At 39.2% G+C, this 23,089-nt stretch overlaps 1 protein-coding gene across 5 annotated transcripts in view; it reads left to right on the forward strand.

The window, feature by feature from the left end:
• Nucleotides 1-23,089, forward strand: part of MYO3A (myosin IIIA) — a 272,505-nt gene that overhangs the window by 164,100 nt on the left and 85,316 nt on the right. For all 5 annotated transcript variants that reach the window (XM_065520424.1, XM_045399709.2, XM_065520426.1 and 2 more), the window contains 2 exons: nt 15,854-15,980; nt 20,957-21,167. In XM_065520424.1, coding sequence (XP_065376496.1) covers nt 15,854-15,980; nt 20,957-21,167 — 338 coding nt within the window. The remainder of the gene's footprint in view (nt 1-15,853; nt 15,981-20,956; nt 21,168-23,089) is intronic.

Below are 23,089 nucleotides of genomic sequence, written 5' to 3' on the forward strand. Positions count from 1 at the left end.
TTAGCAAAAAAAAGAGTTTTACCCCTTTCATGTTATATCAGTCATTTATTTTTCTTTTTTATACTTAGATCATCTAAGACTAGTCTAAATCAATATTAAGTAATAATGATTATAGTTGGCCTCTCACTCTAGTTTCTGATTTTAAATGGCTTTAGTGTTTTGCTATTTTTTGAAAAAGAATATTTATCGTAACTAATTTCCTTTTATTGCTGTTTTACTTAGGGTTGTTATTAGGAATTCTGCCGAATTTTACCAAATTTTTTTTCAGCAGCTATTGATATAATCATATTTTTTCCTATGGCAATTTGTTGATGTCTCCTTATTATGTTGATAGATTTCTTAATATTTAACTATCCTTACATTTCTGGAATAAGCCAAATAGAGTCCACCTATATTATCTTTTTGATAAATTTCTGTATCTATGAGCTAGTGTTTTATTTAGAATTTTTGCATCTATATATTTAGCAATGAAATTTATCTACTGTTTTTGTTTTCTTTTATATCAAATTTGATTATTAAAGTTATGCCAGTGAGCTTTTTTCATTTTTTCTTTGGCCTATGTGAGTTAAAATCAGTTCCTAATGTTCTCTGAAGATAAGAAGCACCTCGACACACATACGTGTTACCCAGACCTACCATATAGAAATTTCTGAGAGAGATCTAGTATTACAGCATCCCATTAATTCTTATCATTAGAGAAGATTGAGGACAATGTCTTTTAAAACTTTAAATAAAGATTAGGGGCCAGGCGCTGTGGCTCACGCCTGTAATCCCAGCACTTTGAGAGGCCAAGGCGGGTGGATCATGAGGTCAAGAGATCGAGACCATCCTGGCCAACATGGTGAAACCCCGTCTCTACTAAAAATACAAAAAATTAGCTGGGCATGGTGGCAGGCGCCTGTAATCCCAGCTACTTGGGAGGCTGAGGCAGGAGAATCGCTTGAACCTGGGAAGCGGAGGTTGCAGTAAGCCAAGATCACGCCATTGCACTCCAGCCTGGGCAAAAAGAGTGAAATTCCATCTCAAAAAAAAAAAAGAAAGATAGATAGATAGATTAGGGTAAAACTCAACTGTGTCTGACCCTTGGGCCTTTTTGATACTGAGTCTTTAATTACCTTTCTGATTCTTCTATGGTAATTATATTTTTGAATTAGTTTTTCTCTTTTGGGTTATTTGTATTTTGCTAAGAAATTATCATGAAATCTTATGCCATAGATTTTCTTGCTGAATTTTCTTATGATACTTTAAATTAATCCCATTCTGGCTTTGTTTCCTTTCTCATTCCAATGAGAAATTCTCATTTTTGCCCTTACTCTCTTTTATCTTTAATTGGGTTTACAGGGGGTTTTGAATCTTAAAAAAAAGAAAAAGGCAAAACCACAACAGCTATTGGATGCATTTTACCCACCTGATAAATGTTTTCACGTCTGTATTATTGGTTTTAATTTGATTTTTATATTTTTATTATTCATTTGTTTCTTCTGTTTTTTTTTTTTTAAGAGAATACTTGGTTCCTGGATTTCTTTACATTTGTTATTGAGTAATGAAAGCATTTAAGGCTAGAAATTTATCCCCAAGTAATAAACACTTCCTTATGTCCCATAAGTTGTATTTTTAAATTTTTGTAACAAAGCATCGTGTTTAATAGGGACTCCTAAGGCTTTTAGAGAAACTTTCAGACTTCGCCGGTAATAGTTTATTGTTTGCTACATTGATTCAGCGTGTGTGATGAAAGAAGATTTTACTCTGAATGTGAATCAGGCTTTTAGATGAACGCTTTCTGGAATTTTAGATGAACTCTTTCTGCAATTCGTTGAATTTTGATTTCATTTTCATAAATGACACTCCTGCAGCTTTAAACAGTCAGTGTGTCTGCTTAAGAAGTTTACCAGGATCCTTTGGGTTATCAGATCTCTACTAAGAGCTTAAGCTAAAACAAACAAACAAAAAACTAATTCTTCAATTCTTCTCAAAAAAAATTAGAAAATTGAATCAGCAATATATAAAATGTAGACATGCTAATAGAAGTGAAACTTTATAAAAAATATTCAAATTGTATGCTATGAAATTATTGAATCTAATGATTTTGTAGTCTGTTTTTAAGGCACTGTTGACTCCCTTCCAAAATGGAAGACTGTCAGCAGTAACTTTAGTTCCATGATCCATCTGCTTGCCAAAAGTAGTATTTGTAAAGATGTAAGTGCTTTTGGCATATTCTCCAGATAGGGAACTTCTGCTGTCGGCGACTCTGAAGACAGGAGTCTCTCAGTCTTACCTTGAAAGCTTTTGGCTCCATCTTGAGTATCCTTGGTGCAGGCTTACAGGAGGTAGGGACTGGGGGATGTTTTCAAGACCTTGCCTCTAGAAGATAAGTGTGATCTTACCAACTGGGTGAGGGTGGAGAAGAAGCAGAGTAAATGCATTTTATTTTTATTGGAATTAGGGCCCTGCCTTACAAGGGAGGTTTAGGTAAATCCAGTGCCGTCTTTGTCCATCAAGATCTTAGAAATCTTCACTGATCCATCTCCCCAAAGCTAACTTTATCACCCAGAGATGTTCCAGACAATTATTTGGTAGAACAAGAATACATAGATTGAAATGGAATTCCAATTATTTAGTTCAGCACTATCTTATTTAATAAGGACTTCTTGAAAGAGAGATTTTGTTTTGTACAATCCATCTAAGAATGAAAAATGTAGAATAATGATATGACAAGTTGTCCACTGTAAGAAATGAGAAATAAAAATTACTATGAAAGGAACTTTGTTAGACTTAACTGACAAACCAGACAGTATCTGTAACAATGAATATTTAGATTACAGTACTACCCTCTAATCTGCAGTTTCACTTTCTGCAGTCTCAGTTACCTGTAGTCAACTGCAGTTTGAAAATATTAAACAGAAAATTCTAGAAATAAACAATTTTAAATAGCATGCCGTGCTGAGTAGCATGATGAAATCCCACTCCTTCCATCCTGGTAAACGAATCTTCTCTTTGTCTAGCATGTCCATGCTGTATAGGCTACTTGCCCCTTAGCCACTTAGTAACCCTGTTAGTTATCAGTTCAAAAATACATAGTACATATAGAGAGAGTTCAGTACTATCTGTGATTTCGGGAATCCACTGGAGGTCTTGGGAGGTATCTCCCATGGATTAGAGGGGACTACTATAATCTAGTGTGTTGTAGTCAAACAATAGTGGTTGTGAAACATTCCAACTTTTAAAGTAAACTTTTCTAGTATGGGCTTTCTCCTTAACCAAGAGGAATTCAGATTTGATGAAGAGACTCTTTCCTGGCTACTTTTACAGGTCCAGAATTTAGAATCTCTCATTGAGTAATCTGAATAGACATTGCTACTCTGTTTCTAGAGGAATTAATTGGTGGTAGGGAAACATAGGTGAGAGAGAGTTTGAGGAGCCAGAGGGAATCTGGAAGGCTACTTCCAGCACCAGTCAAGAATTATTAACAAGTCCTCTTGGGACCAGAGGGGGAGTTATTGCAATGAGTTCCCCCAAAGAGTTCTGATTTTACTACAACATTATGAATTATAAGGACAACAAGAAAGTTGTACTCTAGACTCAATGGCAAGCCAAGATTGAATGCATCCTTAGGAAGACACTTTACTCACAAAAAGTTGCGAGCTGAAGTTAAGTGACTTTTTGGCTTAAACGTAGAGACTCCAACTTGACCATCTTCATTTCTGAATGATGCTTTCTCTCCATTGATTCTTGGAACCCACCTGGATCTTGGGGTTGAGAAGTCAGGCTGTCCACTCTGTATCTACTACACTGCAGCTGTAATTTGGGAACTCAATGGTTCTGTGGTCTCTAGGTCAGAAAGGAGATGAATGGGCCCCTTCTCTCTCAATGCACTAGATAGTTTTTAGGCTATAAAATGGAACAAAAATCCATTGTTTAATGCATTTTCTCTGAGGACTTTTGGAGACACTTTCAGACTTTGCTCTTAGCTGTAATTTGTTACAGTGAGACAGTACCTGGTTCTTAAGTGGCCAGTATGTGAATCTCATTCCCCCATCTCCCTCCCTCCAAAAAAAGTGAAGCAGCAAAGGTTGGCAGGATGTCTGGATTGATATATAAGGACAGGAACATTGACTTGACCATAGCACCGTTTGTCTGAGAGTTGAAAGAAAATGATGAGAAGTGAGTAGGAGCTGAACAATTGAGAGACCACTAAGCATTTAGAACTTACCATGGATACCTCATGTAAAGGATAGAGTGTGCATACCCTTGTACATGCCATGAGGTCTGCGTGGTAGACACCCTATCATGCCGAAATTTGTGCCACTGACCTTTTACCTGATTGTCTTTTGGAAACAAGATCTGAACTGTAGGACCTGGAGTCAGAGATGACCCTGATATATTTCTGGAAAATTGTTTTTTAGGCTTTCTTTGTTTCTTTTTTCTTTCTTTCTTCTTCCTGATATCTTTCTGGAAAATCATTTTTTTGGGTGGGTGGCGCCTTCCTTCCTTCCTTTCTTCTTTCCTTCCTTCCTTCTTTCCCTTTCTTTCTTGATGGGATCTCTCTGTGTTACTTAGGCTGGAGTGCAGTAGTGAAATCAGCTCACTGTAATTTCAAACTCCTGAACTCAATCTGTCCTTCCACCTCAGCCTCCTGATTAGCTGGGACTATAGGCGATTACCACCGTGCCCAGCTAACTTTTTAAAACATTTTTTTGTAGAGGTGCATCTCACTGTGTTGCCCAGGCTGGTCTCAAACTCCTAGCCTTAAGTGATCCTCCTGCCTCAGCCTCCCAAGTAGCTGGAATTACAGGCATGAGTCGCTGTGCCTGGTGATATTTTTAATACTAGAGAAATAAATGTGTTCGTAATGGCTTCAACTCTGGGAGAGGAACTCCCTGACTCAGAAAGCATGAGTTTCAGCCATATTTCAGGTGATATGTGGCCCCCACCCAAAGACTACAGATGAGCTAGGGGCACACTCCCAGGAGACTGACTCCATATGCCACCCTGTTCTAAATATAGTCTCATTCTTATGCTCTAATTCTGATGTCCCAGGCATCATAAATGACCACTTGAATGTTTTGCTCTTGTTAACCTAACCCTAATTCTACCCCTACCCCTACCCTTTCCTGGGCATGACCACTGCCAGGCGCATCTTTCCCTGCTGCCAACATTCAGTTTCAAATCTGGCCCCTCCCCTTCCGCTGCATCATTTCCTCTCAGCCCTCCCTAATCTGGTCCTCACCCTTCCCACAGTTTGTACCTATGGAGACAAGCTGATTCAAGCACTCAGTGTCCTGGCTCTTAAAGCAGAGCCAATTTATTTGGGATTCAGTCAATAAAGAAAAAAACAGCAGTCATTCTTTTCATCAATCCTTGGTCATAAGATCAGTGTTGCTAATGGTAGATGCTCCTTGTGAACTATGGCCTGGCTCTGTTGGATGCCTGGTTAGGGGAAAACAGGAGCAGCTAATAGGAGCTCAGGGCATCCTTCTAACTGGAAGATGTATAACAAGCAAGGCAGTGCCTGCTTGTGACCAGGGGCTGGGCCTCTTCCTAGTTCTTTTCTCTGCCTTTTGTCTTCAGAGTTGATCTGCTTCTTAACACATTCACTTTTGCTATCTTAGAAGCAAGGATTCATGTTTAATTGGTTTGTTTACTTAGAAGTCCCACTCATTAGAGGCAGCGTTTCGCTTATATTTGGCTCAACTACTTTCTCTTGCTTGGTTTAGTAACACTAATGTTTACTAACATTAAAATGAAACGAGTTTTGCAGCTAGCATCTATTGACAAATATAATTTATTTATTTCAAACTGTATATTTCAAATTTAAACATATTCAATGCTTATTGAACATCTAAACGTATAGCGTAGGATAAAGGAAAACATAACATCTGTTTTTTAGATCTGAAGCACAACCGCTGCTAGATATTTTGGGAAGACTTTTAGTCCAGTTCAAGGCGATTCTCCTAGGGCGTGGTGGCCTCCCATCTAAAAGCAGAAACTGTCCCAGTTGGGATTTGGTAGAATTAAACTGCGTATTTACTTCCTTTTTATCCCCAGTATTGATTTTTTACGCTATTTTATTGGTTTTCTTGGATATGTTCTTTGCCAGTAGCTGCTTCTAATCTATTTTGATAGTAAAAGGCAACTTTTATTATCAAGATAAGTGGCATGATTCTGACATCCTCTAAGCACAGCATGCGGCCTTCACAGTTTACTGCAGCACAATTTGAGTGACTCTCCAATACAGTCTCTCTTTCTCTCACTTTCTCTCCTGATCTCTCTCACTGGTGTTGACAGCACCCCCAGTGTATGTGTCCCTTTAAATACTCTCAGAGTTTACAGTTCACGTGTGCATTTGTGATTCAGCACAATCCAAAGGAATGACAGGAAAATCAAAATCAGATATTCTCTAAAAATAACACCATTGGAAATCTCTGAAACCGTTAAACCATATGATTTCCTAAGCCATTTCCCTGCCATAGTTTTAAAATAAATGATTGGTAGTTTGATGATTCATAGTAGTTTGATGATTCAGTGAGTAGTTTGTCTCATTCAGAAACAATTTTTACCATGTAATGGGAGTTTTGTGGGGGTTTTTTACACAAATTTATGTGTCTGATGTCTAAGATGAGAATGCCTTTTTTCTGTTTTAATTGCGCTTTCATTTCTCGTGATAGTCTAAAAATCACATGCTAGCATGTTTTCTTTGGATTATTAGTTATGTCTTTAGGGAAGATCAAATAATATTTGTGAAAGAAATTAAATATTTTAAAGCATCACAAAAAGTAATGAATTTCCATGAAATACTCACTTCATTTTTAAAAATTGGTTTTAGGCCAGGCGTGGTGGCTCACGCCTGTAATCCTAGCACTTTGGGAAACCAAGGCGGACAGATTGCCTGAACTCAGGAGTTCGAGACCAGCCTGGGCAATACGGTGAAACCCCGTCTATTTTAAAATACAAAAAATTAGCCAGGTGTGGCAGTGTGCACCTGTAATCCCAGCTACTCAGGAGGCTGAGGCAGGAAAATTGCTTGAACGCGGGAGGCGGAGGTTGCAGTGAGCCGAGATTGTGCCACTGCACTCCAGTCTGGGAACAGAGCAAGACTCTGTCTCAAAAAAAAAAAAAAAAAAAGGTTTTGATCAGAATGGAAGGGTGTGTATATTCCATTTGGTTTGTCATTTGTAATAATTTAAAAATAATGATACCTTTTTCATTCAAAAAACATGAAACAAGTTACAATTCCAGAATGCCATGATTTAGCCAACGTTGATGACTTGAACTAAACGACAGGGCCAAGGAGGTAGCTGGTAAAATAAAAATAATTCTGTGCTAGGGAGTCAAGATCCCTGGGCTAAAGTCCTTGACACTGCTTATTTCTGGCTGTGTGTCCAACAACTAAACTTTCTGGTCTAAGCTTATTTACCAGTAAAAGGAGGGGAAAGGGATAATTAATTTCTGAGTCACTTCCAACTCTATGATTTCATGACTAAAATTGAGGGGCACTTAATTTCCTTCTAGTCTTTGCAGATTGCTCATGCCATTTTATTGCTTTAAGTGTCTGCAGAATTGAACCTAAGAATAGAGAACATATTAATATCTCACGTACCAGCAGCTGCAAATGCTAATTGCAAAGCATCTCCTTCTGTCCCATCAGTTCTTATCTGCCTGGTATGTGAATTGCAGTAACATCCTATCATGGGTCCACTCCTCCCCACACTCCCTCCACCCCCACCTGCCTCCCTGTCCTTTCTCAACAGGAGCATCTGCACCGTGGCTCCAAGGAGTAGACTGGATAGTGCCACATCTGCCAGGGTTGGGCCACTTTGTCCTGGTCCATGATGACCCCCACCTACTTTGCGGTCTGGTCATTGTTCTCTCAGCCCTCTCTCACATAGGTATCAGTTAGGCATCAGGTATAGGTTGAGGCCCTAAGAAACGACTTAGCACATTTTGCCAAAACAACTCTGGACACCAAACTCAGTCTACCCTGCATTGACTGTTGCTTCCATTCCCAAAACAAAATCACTGAAAAGGAAATCATATATTTCCCAACCACAGGGCTCTGCCACTTAGAGAAGTTAATTGGCTTTTGGGGAAAAAAAAAAAAAAAAACTGGCTTAATGAGAATTTTTTGTTCTCATAAAAATCTAACCACTCACTCAGGATGCAAAGTTTTGTGTCCGGAATTGGTGGGTTCTTGGTCCCACTGACTTCAAGAATGAAGCCGCGGATCCTCACGGTGAGTGTTACAGTTCTTAAAGATGGTGTGTCCAGAGTTTCTTCCTTCAGATGTTCAGATGTGTCCGCAGTTTCTTCCTTCTGGTGGGTTGGTGGTCTCGCTGGTGAGCGTTATAGCTCTTAAAAGCAGCGTGTCTGGAGTTGTTAGTTCTTCCCAGTCGGTTGGTGGTCTGGCTGACTTCAGGAGTGAAGCTGCAAACCTTCACGGTGAGTGTTACAGCTCATAAAAGCAACATGGACCCAAAGAGTGAGCAGCAGCAAAATTTATTGAAAACAAAAGAACAAAGCTTCCACACTGAGAAAGGGGACCCCAGAGAGTTGCCAGTGACTGGTTCCAGCAGTGTGCTTTTATTCCCTTATCTGGCCCCACACACATCCTGCTGATTGGTCCATTTTACAGCGAGCTGATTGGTCCGTTTTACAGCGAGCTGATTGATCCATTTTTACAGAGTACTGACTGGTGTATTTACAAACCGTGAGCTAGACACAGAGTGCTGATTGGTGTGTTTACAATCCTTTAGCTAGACACAGAGTGCCAGACAGAAAAGTTCTCCAAGTCCCCACTAGGTTAGTTAGATGCAGAGTACTGACTGGTGTATTTACAAACATTGAGCTAGACACAGAGTACTGATTGGTGCATCCACAATCCCTTAGCCAGACATAAAGGTTCTCCAAGTCCCCACTAGATCCAGGAGCCCAGCTGGCTTCACTTAGTGGATCCTGCACCAGGGCCGCAGGCAGCCCTGCTGGCCAGTCCCGTGCCGGGCACCCGTACTCCTCAGCCCTTAGGCTGTCAGTGGGACCCGGCCCTGCGGTGCAGGGGGCAGCACTCATCGCTTGGGCCCTCGTCGCTTGGGCCCGGCAGGAGCCTTGGGCATGGGGGACTGCAGGTCCCCAGCTTTGCCTCACGGAGAGGCAGCTGAGGCCCGGTGAGAAATCAAGTACCCGGCAGGCTGGCACTGCTGGGGGACCCGGTGCACCCTCTGCAGCTGCTGGCCCAGGTGCTAAGCCACTCACTGCCTGGGGCCAGCGGGGCTGGCCGGAGTGCTGACCCGTCGAGCCCACGCCCACCCAGAACTTGCACTGGCCCGTGAGCGCCTCGCGCAGCCCATTTCTCACCGGCTCTTCTCCCTCCACACCTCCCCGCAAGCAGAGGGAGCAGGCTCCGGCTTCGGCCAGCCCAGAGAGGGGCTCCAACAGTGCTGTGGAGGGCTGAAGGGCTCCTCAAGCACTGTCAGAGGCCGAGGAGGCGCCAAGAGTGAGGGCTGCTAGCATGTTGTCACCTTTCAGTTTGACACCAAAAGAAGGGGACATTTAGATTTATTTAAAAATTCTGAGAAAAGTAAATAGAAACAATGAGGCACAGATTAAGAGTCTTATAGACGTAAAACAAGAGAGATTCTGTTTTGAAAGTGAAGGAAATTGTACTGTCACTTGACTGAAACAAAAGAAAACAGTTTGACAAGCATTTATTGAGTACTACCTGTGTACCAGGCCCTGTGCTAAAAACTAGAGATATGAATTAGTCACAGTTTCTGTCCTCAGTAAGTTTGTAATCTGATAGAAGAAATATACACTAGGCATCATGTCAATAAACTCTATGACAGCAGAGAATTTCATGGAAACATGAAGTCTGAGGTGGAAAAAAGAACACCCAGAATGGGAAAAAAGAACAGCGTAAGCCAGAACTGAGACATGAAATTAACAAAATAACATGGAATGCTTGGGAACCTATGAGGAGTTTGGCTGAAATATGTCAAAGAAAACTAGCTGGAAATGATAATGGACAGGCAGTCAGGCACAGGAAGATGTGGCACCTTCCTTCTAATGCCTTGGTAGGAAGCTGGAGCTTTATTGCTAGGGGAATAGGGGCCACTGAAGGATTTTAACTGGAGACATAGGATGATGTGATTTGCCTGCTAGAAAAGTCACTCTGACAGCCATATGGAAAACGGATTGGCAAGTGGCAAGACCAGAGGCAAGGAGACTGGTCAAGAAGAGGATCATGCCAGAGGCAAGCTGTGCCCTAATCATGCTTTTGAGTCTAGGTATGACCCTCACCTTGATGGATAAATATGCAACTAAATGCAGGCAGTTCACCTGGTAGTTGTTTTTAATATCCAAAGAAGGCATGCTTGTGCTCAGAAAGGACAATTTACAGTTGCTTATATTTAATTCAGTATATGTATTAATGATTTTGAAACCATATATCTATATCTAGATTTTTTCTTAAAATTTTAAGTTCTGCTCACTCATCATTTTATTCAATTTGTGAATCCAACAGTTTTTTGTATAAGAATAGAAAAAAAATCTCAGTTCTTTATTCATTTAACTCATAAACATAACTTTTCATTTCTCTAAACAAACATAACTAAATTCTCTTAAACACTTGAACTTATATAAAAATTTAGTACATCTCAGTCTTTTGAATGCTCCAAATGATGGACAGAGCAGGCTTACAAGGACTGATAAGTGCTTTCTAAACTTTCTAATAATTTACCAAATCTTCTTATCCACTTAAACTTATTAGTGCCTAAGAAGATATAATAATTCAAAATTATTAATGTAGTAAATCAAGTTATCTTTTACATTTGAATGCAGTTTGCAATCAAAATATGTTCTGCTTTTCAAATTAAAGTCATAAGTGTTATATCAAATAAGTATTTAAATTTAAGTCGCAAGACTAATTGTCAGAGGATTTACTATGTCGCTAATGTGATCTTTACTGTGTCTCACATATTAAGTTTTAGATATTTAAGAATAAACACACTGATTATTCCGAGATTACATATCTTATTCATAAATTTAACCAAAAAAAAAGCATTAGTTTGGTAGGGCTACCATAACAAACTAACACATACTTTGTAGCTTAAACCACAGAAAGGTATTGTTGACAGCACAGGAGGCTCAAAGTCTGAGATTAGGATGTGGACAGGGTTTGTTTCCCCTGAGGGTTGTGAGGGAGAATCTGTTCTATGCTCTGCTCCTAGTTTCTGGTGGTTCCCCAGTCATCATTGGTATTTTTGTACTGCAGGTCCATCACCCCATCTCCACCTAAATTTGTCTTCACTTGGTGCTCTCCTTGTGTGTGTCTGTCTTTTCACATGGTGTTCTTTTTTTTTTTTTTTTTTTTTTTTTTTTTTGAGGCGGAGTCTTCACTCTGACGCCCAGGCTGGAGTGCAGTGGCACCACCTCGGCTCACTGCAAGCTCTGCCTCCCCGGGTTCGCGCCATTCTCCTGCCTCAGCCTCCCGAGTAGCTGGGACTACAGGCGCCCGCCACCGCGCCCGGCTAATTTTTTGTATTTTAGTAGAGACGGGGTTTCACCGTGTTAGCCAGGATGGTCAGACACCAGGGTAGCAGATTAGGAATCCACCCTACTCCAGAATGACCTTATCTTAACTATTTACATTTGCAATGACCCTATTTCCAAATAAGATCACATTCTGAGTACTGGGACTTAGGACTTCAACATATGTATCTGAGGAGTACACAATTCAACCCACAACAGATACTACAGATTTCATTTACTTCAATACCTCTATTCTTATTTTTATATTTTCCTGGGGTTCTGAGCTGAGACTAAAAGTTCAGGACTATTCTTTGGGGAGAAAGAATTTTGAAACTTTCTCCAAAATCTAGATCCTGCTTTTTTCTGGGACAAGGTTTCTCAACCTCAGCACTATTTACATTTGGGACCAGGTAATTCTTGCGTGGTTTCTCCTATGCAATGTAGGATGTTTAAGCAGCACCCTTGATCTCTACTCCGTAGATGCCAGTAGCGTTCCAACCCCATTTGTAACAACCAAAAATGTCTCCAGACGTTGCCAAATGTCCTGTGAGGGCAGAGTTGTTACCCCTTTCCCCACAATTGAGAATGACTATTTTAAGGTCATTTAATCCAAGCCACAGATCTGGGTCTATTCTCATCAGATCCAGATGGGGAACCCCAAGATGTACCTTTCAGCTGATGTTTACTTGTGTTACCTGGTGTATCATACATTCCACTTGGCATATTTCAGGTGTTACTCCTACTCAATTTTCATTATAACCCCTCTGAAGAATTTTTCTGCAGGTTTGGGTAGGCAGGATTTGGAGATGCAACTCTATATACAGCCAAGCCTCTTCACTGTTTTACTGGATTCAACCAATCCCTTAAACTTTATGATGGAATTCTGCATCATTTTATACACTTCCAAGTTCATAGACCAGTTTTATACTAATTACATTGGTAACATCCTTATCAAGGGTAAAAAAACACATTTTAAAACACTTTTATTTAAGTTCAGGGTACCTGTGCAGGTTTGTTTACATAGGGAAACGTGTATCATAGGGTATTATTGTACAGATTATTTCATCATCCAGGTATTAAGCCTGGTACCCATTAGTTATCTTTCCTGATCCTCTCCCTCCTCCTACCCTGTGCCATGCCTCCTACCCTCCAACCTCCAATAGGCCCCAGTGTGTGTTGTTCTTCTCTATGTGTCTATGTGTTCTCATCGTTTAGCTACCACTTACAAGTGAGAACCTGTGGTATTTGGTTTTCTGTGTCTGTGCTATTTTGCTAAGGATAATGGACTCCAGTCCATCCATGTCCCTGCAAAGGACATGATCTCATTCTTTTCTATGGCTACATAGTATTCCATGGTGTATATGTACCAATGTATTTTCTTTACCCAATGTATCATTGATGGGCATTTAGGTTGATTCCATGTCTTTGCTATTGTGAATAGTGTTGCAGTGAACATATGCATGCATGTATCTTTATAATAGAACAATTTATACTCCTTTCGGTATATACTCAGTAATGAAATTGCTGGATCAAATAGTATTTGTGTCTTTAGGTCTTTGAGGAATTGCCACAGTGTCTTCTACAATGATTGAACTAATTCAGACTCCCATCAATAGTGTAGAAGCATTCCTTTTTCTCCACAACCTCACCAGCATCTGTTATTTTTTGACTTTTTAATAATAACCATTCTTACTGGTGTAAGATGGTATCTGATTGTGGTTTTGATTTGCATTTCTCTAATGATCAGTGACCTTGAGCTTTTTTCATGTGATTGTTGCCTGTATGTATGTCTTCTTTTGAGAAGTGTCTGTTTATATCCTTTGCCCACTTTTTAATAAGATTGTTTGTTTTTTTCTAAGGCCTATAGTTTCCTCCAGAAAAATACAGCACAATGTCAGATGCTGTATAAATTTTTCCACCTGAAAGCCATGAAAGCCCATGCTGGTTGCTTCATTGCAAGTTACGCATATTACAAATGCTAATTCCTTACCAGAATTTCCTTAGAAAAATTATCTACATCTAATCTGTCAGCATAGGTATTGTTCCACTTCTGAAATGCACCCTACATGCATTTACTTCTTTCCATCTCTACCATTTACTGTTATATCCAAGTCACTGTTACCTCTCATCTAGACCACTGCAGTAGCCTCCTGAGTTTTCCGTCTTGCCCCAATCCACTCTGTTTCACAGTATAACTAGATTCATCCATTTAAAACACAAAAGATAATGTTGCTTCCCACTCTGAAATCTCTGGTAGCTTTCTCTGGCAATTAGCACAAAATCAAACCTTTTTTTTTTTTTTTTTTTTTGGCAGCCCAATCTCACTCTGTCCCCCAGGATGGAGTGCAGTGGCACGATCTCGGCTTACTGAAGCCTCCGCCTCCTGGGTTCAAGTGATTCTCCTGCTTCAGCCTCCCGAGTAGCTGGGATTACAGGTGCATGCCACCACGCCCAGCTAATTTTTGTATTTTAAGTAGAGACAGAGTTTCGCTATGTTGTCCAGGCTGGTCTCAAACTCCTGACCTCAAGTTATCCAACTGCCTCGGCCTCCCAAAGTGCTGGGATTACAGGTGTGAGCCACAGTGCCCAGCTCAAGCTCTTTCTGTTGGCCCAGAGAGCCTGGGTGGTGTTGCCCAGGCTCACCTCTCTGATTTCTTACTGTACCGTTCCTCATCCTCACCCTCTTCCTGCCCTCATGGGTCTTCCTTCTTTCTTCTAGGAAGATTTTTGCCTTTGCTGTCCTCTGCCTAGAATAGTTCATGTCTGGTGACTTCCTGTCATTCAGGCCTCAACTTCCACATCACCTCCTCTGAGGACAACCTTCCCCGACCTCCTAACTGAAAAAGTCTGCCTGTCCTTTCCCAGGAACTCTCCTCTTTATTAAGTTAGCACCTCTTAGCTCTATTTTCTTCGTAGCCCTTGTAATTTTTTTTCTGAACATATCATGTTTGTTTATTTGCTTATTTTCCTACTGTTTGCCCCCCAATCCCCGCACGGCCTGAACACCCCAAGGAAGCCAGGATCCTTAGCCTATCTGCTACTGAATTACCTGAGACTAGAACAGTGCCCAGCATAAAATATGTTTTTATTAGATCAATGAATAGATATCCCACATATATATTCATTCAACAAATATATTTGTTGTTTATATATTTACTACGTATATATTTATTATGTATGAGTAAATGCATGTCCTTGAAGATGTTTTTTCATATCCAGCTTTTATCTGGACTTGGAATATGGGAGTGAATGGAATAATCACCTTTGTTAAGTGTAGGAGCTGGGCTGGAATAGATGCAGCAACCTGTAAAAACAGTAAAGAATTTTGCCTCTTTCCTGTATTTCACTGTACCATGAACATAGTTGAAGAGCTAGAATTACCACAGACTCCTTGACAAATGCCTCCAGTGTCTCCAAAAAGAATCATATATGTGTGTATATGTGTTTCTGAATGTAATTTGATGTACCTTAATTAGGAATGTATGTTAAAGAAATAATAACTGCTATAAACTCTACGCTGTCATCTAAAATTCTTATGTGGCCTGGCACAGTGGTTTACACCAATAATCCCAGCACTTTCAGAGGCCAAGATGGACAGATCGCTTGAGCCCAGGAGTTCGAGACCAGCCTGGGCAACATGGCGAGACCCTGTCTCTACAAAATACCAAAAATAAAATTAGCTGGGCATAGTGGCATGCAACTGTAGTCCCATCTACACAGGAGGCTTGGGAGGGTGGATCACTTGAGCCCAGGAGGCAGAGGTGGCAGTGAGCTGAAGATAGTGCCACTGCACTCCAGCCTGAACAACAGTAAGACCTTGTCTCAAAAAAGAAAAAATAATAATAATCTTATGCTTACATTTAAACCACACATATCCTTTTATTTTGGTCCTGGGATCTTCTGATTTTTCTTTCTTAGCTCTCCTTTATTCACACATACAGCCTCACTTTTAAGATGGCCTCAAGGAAAATCCATATGGTAACAACCACACTAAGTTCTGAAATTCAATTCTGCATGGATAGATTTATCTATGGCCTAATGAATGAGGCATTTCTACTTCCTCTGAGAACAGCTTCTCATTTTTATTTTTTATTCATATTTGCATTTATAAAATATTTTTAAGCACTTACTGGGTAACAGGCACTATGCTAACCTCTGAGGTTAAAATAATGAAAGAGGATGAGCCTACTTGGATCTCAGTGTGGCATTATCATAGTCTACAGATAGATATGATAGGGCCTGAGGGTTCTCTCCCTATCTGTCCCCAGTCATAGTCACTGGTTGGCTGTACTCAAGGGAAGAATGACGCTAATGTTTCTATGGTATGTTTCAGCAACTTGGAAGCATATACAGTATACTGGCTGCAATCTTGAATGTTGGCAACATTGAATTTTCTTCTGTGGCATCTGAACACCAGATTGACAAGAGCCACATTTCTAATCATACAGCCCTGGAGAACTGTAAGTTTTATTATCTTCTATTCAAAACTGAAATCTTTCAAAGTCTTATGGCATACCATAAGTATCACATAAGGATCATTTCAAGCAATTGTGCTAACCTAGAATCCTTAAAAGAATACTCAGATTTAATGTGTGTAAAATTAAAATTTCAAAGTCCACTACTTAAAACATCTTCACGCTTCTAAATTAACTGATTACTGTAGAAAATGTTTCTAAAGACTAGGCTTTTATGAGTATTTTGGGAGCTATTTACATTTCGATATAAAAGCACAGATAGTATAGTTAAAATTCAGTAAACTGATCTGAAAAAGAATTATGTTAGGCCGGGCGCGGTGGCTCAAGCCTGTAATCCCAGCACTTTGGGAGGCCGAGACGGGCGGATCACGAGGTCAGGAGATCGAGACCATCCTGGCTAACACAGTGAAACCCCGTCTCTACCAAAAAAAAATACAAAAAACTAGCTGGGCGAGATGGCGGGCGCCTGTAGTCCCAGCTACTCGGGAGGCTGGGGCAGGAGAATGGCGTAAATCCGGGAGGCGGAGCTTGCAGTGAGCAGAGATCTGGCCACTGCACTCCAGCCTGGGTGACAGAGCGAGACTCCACCTCAAAAAAAAAAAAAAAGAATTATGTTATTGTCTTATAGATTTAACATCTATATCATTTTACAAGTAATAAAGACCTGTATGTTTTCATACTAGATGGATTTTACACTCATTCATCCTGGGTTGATTAATTTTGCAATCATTTTTACACAAGAGAAGCATGTCATAGTATTTGCTTCAAATCAAGTTTTCCTTAATAGTAGAGTTTGATAAATTATTTCCAGTAATTTAAGGTTTTCCATTAATATCTGCAACAGCACAGCTTTTTTCTATTTAGTATTACCTAGTATGCCCTGTTATTTTATTTTTAATATTGGCACACACTTTCATAATTCCATATTTGCTGTTTCATTAATAATAATAAATGGAGAATCAGTCCTGGTCCAGAGGCTCACATCTCTTTTTTATTTTATTATTATTTTTTTTTTTTTGGAGACAGAGTCTCACTCTGTCATCCAGGCTGGAGTGCAGTGGCATGATCTTGGCTCACTACAAGCTCCACCTCCCGGGTTCATGCCATTCTCCTGCCTCAGCTTCCCAAGTAGCTGGGACTACAGGCACCTGCCACCATGCCTGGCTAATTTTTGTATTTTTAGTAGAGACAGGGTTTCACCATGTTAGCCAGGATGGTCTCGATCTCCTGACATCGTGATCCGCCCACCTCGGCCTCCCAAATCCCTCATGCTGGGATTACAGGCATGAGCCACCATGCCCAGCCCAAAGGCTCACACCTCTAATCCCAGTACTTTGGGACGCCGAAGCTGGTGGATCACCTGAGGTCAGGAGTTTGAGACCAGCTTGGCCAACATGGTGAAACCCTGTCTCTACTAAAAATACAAAAATTAACCTAGTGTGGTGGCACATATCTGTAGTCTCAGCTACTTGAGGAGGCTGAGGCAGGAGAATCGCTTGAACCCAGGAGGCAGAGGTTGCAGTGAGCTGAGATTGTGCCACTGCACTCCAGCCTCGGTGACGGAGCAAGACTCTGTCTCAAAACACAAACACACACACGCACGCACACACACACAGACACACACACCCAAAATAGAGAATCATGATACAAATTTTAATTTATATACTTTTTCCTGATTTATGCTCAGGAACAGAATGAGATGGGATAGTTTTAGGGGGCTAAGTGCCAAATTATCCTGGTCTGGACCTGTCCCCAGCATCCCTATAAATGCTATCCCACTGTGTCTCTGGAGCCAGTGTGGGAATACAGTAGCACAAGTGTATGGAGTTGGCTTGTAGTGACTGGCATGTGCCTGGAAACCTCAAGGAAACATGTTCTAATTTTCCATATATAAAAAATTTAATTGGCATGTATGATATTAACTTATCAGAAGTAGAAGGAATAACCCTACAACTCCATTGATAAGTTGTAAATCTTACATCTGATCATATTCATAAGAACTAGCAGCAGCCAGTGGAATGAGTTGCAATAGAGATGGGTTGTAGGTAAGAGTATACCTAGAAACAACCATACTAAAAAATGATTTTGATGATTGAGAACCTATTTCTGCATAAGAGAAGACAGTCATATAGGTTACAAAACGTTGATATTAATATGAATATCATTGAAATTAATTAACTTCCTGCTTAAATTTCTTGATTGGCTTCCCATTCTTGCTGGATAAAGATCATCAAGAGTAGTGCTTTGTTTAGAAAGTATTGTACTTAGCAATATATCCCCAGGTAAAATGCCTAGCATGTAGTAGACAATAAATCTATGTCAAATAAATAAACAATGTAGGAACAGAAATAGACACACAGATCAGTGGGAGACACTGTTCAGAAACAGATCCAAAGTATATTACCAAAAATGGCATTACAAATCACTAGGGACTCAGTATTGTAGAGAACTGGCTAACCATTTTGGGGAGGAGGAATTTGAATCATTCTCATATACTGTATACCAGAATGAATTCCAAACATACACACATTTAAATGCAAAAAAACCGTAAAAGAGACTGGAATTGATTTATATAATTTTGAGGGGAGAAAGGACTTGAAGAAGTTTATGTGTAGAAAATCAAAAGCACAAATGATTTTCTTTAAAAAAATGGATATTTGACTACATAAAAATTAAAACTTTTATACTGAAAAAAAGAAAACAAATAAAATTGCAGTACAAATGAAACTGAGGGAAAATATTTACAACATATATATCAAAGCATTTCTTTAAGCTATGAAGAGTCTCATAAATTGATCAGGAAAAGATGAACATATCAATGAAAATATTGCAATTTTCAAACTAAGAAACACAAATTACCAATAAAAATATGAAAGAAGAAAGTATTCAGCTTCACTAGGAATCAATTACAAATAAATAGAAAACATTTTCTCCTATCAAATTGGCTATTTTAGAAAAATGATAGTCCCTGATGTCCATGAAATTGAATTGAAATTATTGGTGTTTTATTTGGCTGAGAGGAGTGTAATTTGTTCAGACTTTTTGAAGAGCAGTTAAATAGTATATATCAAAGAACTTTCTTGATCCCAGGAGTTCGAGGCCAGCCTGGGCAACATGGTGAAACACTACATCTACCAGATAATAATAATAATTAGCCAGGTAGGTTGTCATGCGCCTGTGGTCCCAGCTGCATGGGAGGCTGAGGTAGGAGGATCTCTTGAGTCCAGGAGGTGATGCTGCAGTGAGCCGTAATTGTGCTGTAGCACACCAGCTTGGATGACAGAGCGAGACTATGTCTCAAAAAAAAAAAAACTTTTACATATTTACATATTTTGAAAAATTGCTGCCCTATGCTAAGAAAATAGTACAAAATATGAACACAGATTTGTGCTTAAAATATTTATGCAGGCTTTTTTTTTTTTTTTTTTTTTTTGAGATGGAGTCTCACTCTGTCTCCCAGGTAGGAGTGCAGTGGCACAATCTCTCCTCACTGCAATCTCTGCCTTCTGGCTTGAAGTGATTCTCCCGCTTCAGCCTCCCGAGTAGCTGGGACTACAGGTCTGTGCCACCATGCCTGGCTAATATTTGTTTTTTGGTTTTTTTTTTTTTTTTTTTTTGAGACGGAGTCTTGCTCTGTCGCCCAGGCTGGGGTGCAGTGGCCGGATCTCAGCTCACTGCAAGCTCCACCTCCCGGGTTTACGCCATTCTCCTTAGTAGAGATGGGATTTCACCATATTAGCCTGGCTGGTCTCAAACTCCTGACCTCAGGTAATTCACCCACTTTGGCCTCCCAAAGTGCTGGGATTACAGGCGTGAGCTACTGCGGCTGGCCTATACTGGCATTTTTTACAATTTTGAACATAGGGAAACAATTTAAACATCCGCCAATTTAAAAATTATTGCTATATTATCGTATTTGTCAGAATATTATGCACGATTTAAAGCATATTTACAAACAATATTGAACAAAATGGGAAATGCATAAGATGTTATATGAGATAAAATGTTTGTACAGACTAATGGTAGTAAATATGCCTAGAAGGAAAGAAATGCAGAATGTTAACTTAGAAGGTAAAATTTCTGCAATGAGCCTATAGTACTTCCACGATATGAAAAAATATAGGATTTAACAATCTTAGCACATAACCAAGAAACATCTTGTCACAAGTGCTAAAAGTTAAATTTAAAATGTTCAAAATATTTTAAAAGAAGAACAACAGATTTGAAAAATTAGCCAATCTGTCATGTAATAATTTTGGTTAAAGATGTTTATTATATTCAAAAATGAGTTTTGTTCACTGAGTTAAAGTGTTATTAATTTTAAATTCCCCATGAAATGTAATCAACATTAAATGCCAAATAAATGTTTGTTCAGGCATCCAGTTTTAACATAATTTAGTAATTGAAATATGAAACTAAAAAGTAGGATGATATGTACATGAATGTCAAGTATAAGTACATGAATGTCAAGGTAAGTTTATGCTCTTTCTGTTGTGTATTGCAGAAGGTACTTGAAATACATTTATTGAGGTATACCCCTGAAGTCTATGTAACCTTCCAATTAATTTCTACATTTTGAAAATGTGTATGTAATAATGATATCCAAATTATGCCAAAGCTATTCATTATATTTTAAAATTATTTAGCATAATTTAGTGAAAGTATGTTTGACATCACATAAACAACCACTTGCTTGTGCAGCTGTATTCCTCTGCCAGCCAGTGTGATTTGGGTTGTGTTGTAACATGCAGTAGCCTAAGTTTAACCAGCTGAGAAAAGTTGAGAAAAGTGATCAAGAAGAGACATAGGACTCATGTTGAATAGTATCATATTTTTACATTACATAATCTCCACACATTTAATTCACGTCATTTGAAGAAGGCAGATTAAGACATTTTCATTTTGGGGGAGTGACCTCATTGCCATAATTTCTTCTAACAATGCATCTGTTTGTTTTTCAGGTGCTTCTTTGCTTTGTATTCAGGCAGATGAGCTACAAGAAGCTCTCACCTCCCACTGTGTGGTCACTAGAGGAGAAACAATTATACGACCCAATACTGTAGAAAAAGCTACCGATGTCAGGGATGCCATGGCTAAAACCTTATATGGACGTCTCTTTAGTTGGATAGTCAACTGCATTAACAGTTTGTTGAAGCATGACTCATCACCAAGGTAAAAATTTTTACAGAAACATTTTTTCCCAAATGTCAGGTGATGTAAATCTATTTTCTAATTGATTGTTTTGTATAGATCTCTTTCAAGATGTTTCTAAAATTGATATAATTAAATTATCAAAATTATAATTTAGTAGATAAGCTTCACTTCCTAGTAGTTCCACCTCATAATGCCACTTAACTATAACACTTTTAAACTGCTGCAACATAAAACCTGTAGCAACATAAATAACACAATAAAAAGTGAATTTTTAAAATGTGATATCTTACTATCAACTAATAGGTTTTTTAAATTAGAAGTTGTACCATGAAGCATATACCATTTTATGCTTGTATAAAATGTCAGCTCAGCAATTCTTTGTTTTTATTTTGGGGGTTTAAATTAAACCTTAAAGATAAAGGAAAACTTTATTTTCACATTTTAACTCTCACTGTAATGCCATTACAGCCTCACTGTAACTCCAATGAAATTTGGTTCAGAAATGCACTAGATAAACGTAGGTAATAGTAAATGGCAGAGCCATGATGTAAGCATTGTTATCTGACTGTAAGTCTAGATCATTCCTTCTTCAAGATAATTACAGCCACCATTGATTGAGTGCTCTCTATAGGCAGGGCTTATACATGGACACAAGTCCTTACATCTAAAGCTTTGTTCTGTGATAAATGCCATTTTGCATGTGGAAAAGCAAGATGGATGCCTACCATAAGATCACCTCATTCACACTTGCTTACTAAGCATAAAACACCATTTATACACATTTCAAGGATGCAATTCATTATTTTTTTCACTAAAATACATGCCACACCATAATACTATGTATAGTCAAACTGTCTAAGAGCTTATCCATTATTTCTCCATGTTCTTAACTTTGTGTCTCTCAAAATTGCTTCTGTACCTCCTGGGTACTATCTATACCATTTTCCCATTATGATGTAATGGTCAAAATGGTTGTATGTTCTGGTACGGTCATCTATATTATGTCAAGCATTCATATGAAAATGGAACAAATTCAGGGATTTTTATTATCTGTATATTCCAGAAAATGTAGGTAAGATATTTAGAGATTTGGCCTCATTTTGTTAATTATCATCTGCATGTTTGGCACTAAATGGTACCTACCCGGAAAGGGGATCTACTATATCCACTGTAGCCTGTGTACTAAATGTACATATACTAAATATACTAAATGGCAACTTTACTTTCCATTCACTAATGAAAACCATCCAACTCTTAGATTTTAAAAATTTTTACAGAAAGTTTAAAAACTAAAGGGAGACCATTTGAAATAATGTAGTTCAACTTTGTTAAGTTGTACACTAAGTTTTTAAACAGCATATGTTGTATGCTGGGCTTTGCCACTAACTCGTTATGGGACACTGGGCAACTTACTGCATTTGTCTGGGTCTTTCCCTCCTCAACTGTTAAATAAGGGCATTGAGCCTGGCGCGGTGGCTTACGCCTCTAATCCCAGCACTTTGGGAGGCCGAGGCGGGCAGATCACAAGGTCAGGAGATCGAGACCATCCTGGCTAACATGGTGAAATCCCATCTCTACTAAAAATACAAAAAAAAAAATTAGCGGGGCATTGTGGCGGGTGCCGGTAATCCCAACTACACCAGAGGCTGAGGCAGGAGAATCGCTTGAACCCGGGAGGCAGAGCTTACAGTGAGCCAAGATCGCGCCATTGCACTCCAGCCTGGGCGACAGAGTGAGACTCTGTCTCAAAAAAAAAAAAAAACAAGGCCTTGAATGACAAGTCAGTGGTCTTAGTTGTTGGGTGTATCTTGGAGCCTTTTAAGAATGTCTTGAAAACTGCCTATTTCCTTCACTTAAAAATAAAAACTGGATATATTTCTATATCCCCACGAAAATATTGCACACTTATGATTCCAGTCCTCTTGAAAGCCATTAACAGA

This window comes from Macaca fascicularis, chromosome 9, assembly GCF_037993035.2.
Source record: "Macaca fascicularis isolate 582-1 chromosome 9, T2T-MFA8v1.1".
NCBI lineage: Eukaryota > Metazoa > Chordata > Mammalia > Primates > Cercopithecidae > Macaca > Macaca fascicularis.